This window comes from Frankliniella occidentalis, unplaced genomic scaffold (assembly GCF_000697945.3).
Source record: "Frankliniella occidentalis isolate FOCC.00 unplaced genomic scaffold, Focc_3.1 Scaffold67, whole genome shotgun sequence".
NCBI lineage: Eukaryota > Metazoa > Arthropoda > Insecta > Thysanoptera > Thripidae > Frankliniella > Frankliniella occidentalis.
In genome coordinates this window covers 362,225-368,626 of record NW_026267197.1, presented here as the reverse complement: position 1 = coordinate 368,626, position 6,402 = coordinate 362,225, and the positions used below count along the sequence as shown (strand labels likewise).

At 46.9% G+C, this 6,402-nt stretch overlaps 2 protein-coding genes across 3 annotated transcripts in view; one reads left to right on the top strand and one right to left on the bottom strand.

The window, feature by feature from the left end:
* Window positions 1-2,117, top strand: part of LOC113207738 (5-hydroxytryptamine receptor-like) — a 25,089-nt gene extending 22,972 nt beyond the window's left edge. Inside the window, exons 2-3 of one of the 2 annotated variants that reach the window (XM_052268344.1) lie at window positions 27-223; window positions 304-2,117. In XM_052268344.1, the coding sequence (XP_052124304.1) occupies window positions 27-223; window positions 304-849 (743 nt within the window). In that variant the 3' untranslated portion in view covers window positions 850-2,117. The remainder of the gene's footprint in view (window positions 1-26; window positions 224-303) is intronic. The other variant, XM_052268345.1, reaches the window with a different exon arrangement.
* Window positions 2,118-3,593: 1,476 nt separating this feature from the next.
* LOC127749580 (5-hydroxytryptamine receptor-like) overlaps window positions 3,594-6,402 on the bottom strand; it is a 16,312-nt gene continuing 13,503 nt past the window's right edge. The window contains exon 3 of the mRNA XM_052268346.1: window positions 3,594-6,313. Within this exon, the coding sequence (XP_052124306.1) occupies window positions 5,722-6,313 (592 nt within the window). The 3' untranslated portion in view covers window positions 3,594-5,721. The remainder of the gene's footprint in view (window positions 6,314-6,402) is intronic.

Here is a 6,402-nt window from a genome sequence, read left to right as displayed (position 1 = left end):
GAGACGCTGTGATTATTGAAATTTAGTCCATATTGCAGCCACGGCTATCCTGCCCACCACGGGTGTTGCTAACGTCGTCTGCAAGCGACGCTTTCTTCGCATGCGGAGGTACTCTTCGGTAGAGACTGGGAACCACAGCAAGAACTCGTCGGTGCGGGGCTGCCAGCCCGAAGGCCAGTCCACCTCGACCGTGTTGGACGACACGGAGTCTTCCACAGCCAAGGTGAGAGGAATCCCGCGCTCCTGCTCCCTCGATATAAACTTTGAGTTTGTGGTACTGACAACTTACCTTCCTACCTGCAGGTCACCACCCTCGTCAAGCAGGACTCCGAGGACGTGTACACTTCTTACGACCCCGTGCCAGGGACCCTCCCCGGCGACACGTGCCTGTCCGTCGTGGCCGCCGGGGCGGTGCTCACGTTGCCGTCCAGCGCCACGGAGCCACCCGTCTCGGAGTCCCGCAACGAAATGACGGTAAAGAAGGCCGTCGAGATGATCAAGCAGAACCCGATCGTGTCGCGCAAAGAAAAGCGCGAGACGCTCGAGGCCAAGCGGGAGCGCAAGGCGGCCAAGACGCTTGCCATCATCACGGGCGCGTTCGTCGTCTGCTGGCTGCCCTTCTTTATCATGGCACTGCTCATGCCACTCTGCGCCTCATGTGAGATCAACCCCCACCTAGCCAGCTTCTTTCTCTGGCTGGGCTACTTCAACTCGACGCTCAACCCAGTCATCTACACCGTGTTCAGCCCCGAGTTCCGGCAAGCCTTCAAGCGGATCCTGTACGGCGGCCGGCACCCTCGCAACGGCCGCGGACGGACGAGAGACTTCAGGACCAGCAGTCGCCGGTAGGGGCGGTGCTGTCGCAGGTTCTGCTGCAGTTGCTATGGCTGCCACCAGGGCCTGTGACGCGAACAAATCGACACCCGCTGGGCGAGCTGGTGTAAAGCGGCTGTGAATACTCTGGTTAGTTTTATAGAGCTTGGGACGCGCACAAGACTTTAACAGCAGCGACCGTAGAGCGACCGGAACTTCTTTGGATCAGCCCATCCGGATCAACGGTGGTTTTTTTTAAGATGAGGGGTCCAATTCTGGGTGCCTCAAGAAGCGACATTCTTTGGGTTCTTGAAACGCTCACGTCACGCTGGGTGGGTGTGTCGCTGCAGACAACTGTTTCGTTGGTGAGGATATTATGCTTATACCTTCAACATGTCAGTATTTAGGATTAAAATCACGCGCCCATGCTCTTCCGTGTGTAGCTTCAGATGGCTCAAAACTGACGAGTTGTTAAGAAAGGTACTGGCTATCATTACTCCCCAGCTTGGTTTGAACACCCAAGTGGGAGAGAATCAAAATTTTATGATCCGAAACATGTTAGTCGCACTACTTTGGTGTAACGCCAAAAGCTTATTAAATTATAAGCCGAGATCAAATTAAAACGCCTATATTTGTGTCTCAGAAGCGACAAATGTTAAGTATAGTTTTACAGCTCAGCTATGGTTACAGCCGAAATTCAAATTAAATCAGGTGCTATTTTGTGTAAATATAGTTATATTAGACGGTGCGCTTTCGACAAAGTGCATCTATTAATATGTGCGCTTCAATCACCATAGATACAGTTACTATTTTCGTTATTTGTGCTCCTACTCGTCGGTACAAGCATTGTGTCTTATATCCGCTCATTTTGTTCACGCTCGAAAAAAAAAATTATTAAAACTCGTGCGCTCTCTGTGATATATTTAAGTGTCGGTTAAGCAATACTATGTAGCCAGCGCAAAACTGTAGGGTACAACGTCAGTAATTTTATTGATGTTTGATTTCTCTCAAAATTAAAGAACTGCAAGACGTTACATTTTCACTCCCACCACTCCGTAACTCTTTAGTTATTATATTATTCATTACAATTCGGCCATTTATGCTAGATCCACAACCCTTGTTATCTTACATAAGTAGAAAGAAGTGCTAATCTCATGTAGCGGCATGAAACAGATACACATTTGCTTCGGTAAACATTTTATTAAGTACATCAAATGCCCTACCAATATGAAAACTGTAGATAATATTTAAAAAATAGCCAAATCAAATTGACAATCGCTCGATGCTCCAACCTCATGCTCGTACTCGTATTAACTACCGTAAAATAAAAAAATACGATGTGGTGAGTGCTGCTACTTCCCAAGGAAACTAGACACAATTGAAAACAAATTCTGAGGATTACTATTTAGGACCAACAAAAAGGGACATTTGAGGACATCAGAAGAACCCTCTATAAATCTAATAGTCAAAAAGTTTAACTTCTCTTCCGCCACTGCAAATGTCGCACTGACAGGTTTGCAGAGACATGGCACTCACGGCCATTTTCAGAAACGCAACGCTAAAAAAATTCAAAATCAAGTACTTCCTCTGCAAAGATAGTAAATACGATCGCTTCCACTACTGCAGGAGATGTGTTACATGCTTTATGTAAGAATGTAACCCGAAATAAAAGAATATTTTAGTACAAACCTGTTTTCTGTCTTGTTTTTTTTTTTTTTCAAACGGTGAGGATTGACAGCAGCTCAATTCAAGGAGCGAGGCTCTAAAGAACGTGTTTCTGGCAGACGCCTAATTTTTTTCCGCCCGCGTCTGTCGGGCATAGGCTGAAGCTCATATCCTATCCCAATTCGGCCGGTGAACCTGGTGACCGTCCTGCCCTCGTCCTCACTCCAGTTTCATATGGATATGTCCGCGGGCGCCCGCGCGTTCAAATGCGTTCGGTTAAGGTTTAGATACCTTTGGACAAGGTTTGGTTACGAGCCGTGCACATATTTTGTGTGGAAGTGGGGTACACTACTGGTGAGAGGCCCGTGGCAGTGGGTCCCGCATCCCGCATGCCGTGTGCATCACTGTGAGAAATATATTTGTACATGCACGATATATTTTGTAATTTGCCACTTACAATACGAGTCGTACATGTACAACCTCCCGCTGTCGCTCGATATTCGATTCTAAGTCGATACATAGGGCGAGTAAATTGTACAATTTTAGATTGTACTTGTACGACTTCTTCCATGGAAAATTTTCCTGTACCCGGTACGACAATTTTTCACAGTGATGAACTTGGCTTATCTAAATCACGATGAAAAAAAGATTCTTGTATTTTAAGACAAGACACAATGTCGATGACTTTGGCGTTCTCCCGTAAGATCCAAAACCGGGTATGGAAATATCGAGGGCAAGGCCCAGAAATTCAGTAAACCTCATGTGTAATCCCTAAACATTTACGTGTAATTCCTGTAATCACGTAATCCTGTGTACATCTTAATCCGAAGTGGTGGCCCCCGTGAAATGCAAGAATAGTTTTTTACCGTTATGAGATTCGGCCCCGGGTGCCGGACGTACTGTTTGAGTTGGTTGAACACCAGAAGAGTTCTTGGCCAAACGACGGCACGCCCCTGTCGCAATCTGTCTGTACGAGATTCGGACGTATAGGGACGCGTTTGGGGAACATTGAGATCGAGATTGTAGATGCCTCCGCAAGCTGGATGCATTCTGGTCGATTCTGGATGTGCAGCTTGTCCATCCTATCCCGCAGGTTAAGAATGGTGGTCTCAAAGTTAGGTTCCAACTTGTTTATTAATCTTTTTCAGTTTGGTTAAAGTCGCATTTTACAGCTGTATCAATAATAACAGTAAAAAATAAAGCAAAGCTGTATACAGGTTTTTTTTAGTAGCACATTCGGGTTTCATTGAGCGTTTATTGCATGGTGGTCATTTAATTGCTATAAATAACAATCTTAGTAAATGGTGATTTTACTTTCATTAAGTAGTTTTAAACTTACGGACTGATAACGTTTAAGTAGTGTTAGTCCTGCAAAAGCCTGTGCTAGAATCTACAACATTGTTATATCAGTCATTCCACATTCCTTTTCAATGCGATATCTATGACAACCACTATTTGCAACCACCAGTCTTCGATAAGTCTGGTTCTTTTTTAACCATACCGTATTAAATTTTTGTGAATATAAATAGCTCATCCAGACAAATCAATTAACGTTTAAAAGCCAATTAAACATGGTGCATCGCGTTGGTTAAGAAGACATCGACTTTTAATGCGGTTCTCACTGAATGTTTTAGAGATATGAACAAGTGGGTAGAAACGATAGCCTTATGGAGTATATATATTCATACTCACTTCACAAATCAGAATAAGGAAAGATACTTGATTTGACAGTGGAAATCATATTCCACATCACAATTTTCAAAATAACTGAAGCTTACACAGTCGTGGAACATTCTTTTTCTTTGTAGATGCTTGTGTTCCCTCACATCATATTGTTTAAATTATCAATATTTTTATATACAAGCATTTTACCTACATTCTGTACAGTAAATAAAAACGATCATTGACCAGATATGCACATACAGATAATGCATTTTCTGTCCCTATAATTCCTTAGTACGTAATTAATAACGAGGATTTTCTATTAACATCATTTTTGTACACACTTTGCTACAAATGTATGTTTATTCTACAATCACTTTTAGTTTAGCCTAGTAATTACAGATTTTGAATAGTCTACCTGTAATTTAGTTTGTTTGGAAAGACACAGTAGTGTGGTATGGATACACTGTTAGCTTGAAATGCATTATTTGCATGACAGGTTAACAATCCATAGGAAAACCTTTGTACAAAATCATTTTAAAATCAACCAAGGGACTATTTACAGCTACAGGTCTTACTCAAAGTTACAGAAAACAGACCATAAACAGACATTAGCTACTGTATCAATTATCATTCAGTAGAACAACTTAAGAAACCACAAGGTAATGGATTTGAAAGCAGTGACATCAAGATGGAGAACTAGAGAGAGTACAGAGTGTACTGAAACGACTATTTCAAATATAAGTACTCAATGGAAGCCGATATTGTGTTCGCAGGCCGTACTTTTATAAATACCATCTATTTATTGTCATGGATAGAAACGGTTTAGCAATTATCAAATATAGGCTGTTATTTAAATGTCTCATGCATCGTCTGTTTTCTGCATGGCTTTCTTACAAACGACTTAGAGCTATATTCAGTTAAGGAAGCGTAGGACGTCCATACTTACCCTGTATGCGTATGGCATAAAAATAATATTTAGAGCCAACATAATAATATAAAGCACCAAACACACTTTACCTTCTCAAACCATTCACACCAAAAAAGTCCACCTGATATATTTATTTAAAACAACCATATATTCTCTTCAAAAATAAATTTTTACATCACAAAATTAGAACATAACGACAACAATTCCGATAAACGTGGATATCCATCTAGGAAAATGTAGGTAACTTTATTGCAAATTAAAAGCACGCCTCCGGCGAAAAGAACGCACGGGGGCCGAAATCCTTGTCACACTGCTGAGCCGCCAGACAGGGCGCTGTCCCCGCGCAGGCACAGGTGCGTTCCGGCGCGGCGGGGTTGCGCTGGGCCGGGGCTAGCCGGGGGGAGGCGGCCTGCCAGGCGGGGCGCGCGGGGCGTCGGCAGAGTGGGTGGGGGACCGCCGCCGGCCCCGCTGGCCGGCGTGGGTGAGGGCGGCACGGCGCTGCGGCCGTGGCGGGGGCGCGGCGGGGGCAGCAACCACGCCCCCGCCGCCCCCGCAGCCTGCAGCAGGGGGCTGGCGGCGGTCCGACTGGGTCACAGACAGCCGCTGCAGCAGCAGCACAGGCAGCAGCGCGGTCTGTGACAACACCGGCCCTACCTGGGCCGGCCCGTCCGGAAGTCCCGCGCCCTGCCCTGGCCGCGGCCGTTGCGGGGGTGGCGGCCGCCGTACAGGATGCGCTTAAAGGCCTGACGGAACTCGGGGCTGAACACGGTGTAGATGACCGGGTTGAGCGTCGAGTTGAAGTAGCCGAGCCAAAGGAACAGGCTCGACACATGATCGTTGATGACGCAGGACTCGCACAACGGCATGACCAGCGCCATGATGAAGAAGGGTAGCCAGCAGACGACAAATGCACCCGTAATGATGGCCAGCGTCTTGGCCGCCTTGCGCTCCCTCTTGGCCTCGAGGGTCTCCTTCTTCTCCTTCTTGGCGGCTGCAGCCGTGGCGGGGTTCACCTTGCCGCCGGGCTCCGGGCTGGGCGCCCGGCTGCCGCCGTCGCGGTGACCGCCCACCGAGCCGTTGTTGGCCGAGTTCTTGTCCAGGCTGTTCGGCTGCTGGGGGTTGACGGCGTTGGCCGGGCTCAGGTACGTGGTCGTGTCCGTGCCGCCCCCGCTACCGCCCCCGCTGATCGTGAAGGCTGTGGTTGCCTCTTTGCCAGTCGGCGAACCGTCGCTCGCCTCCGACCTGCAACAAGTGGGGGAGGGCGGGGGAGCCCGTTGGAGATGCGGTCGCAGATACGTAAGTGGGAGAGAGACGGGGTGAGCCAGTCGAGT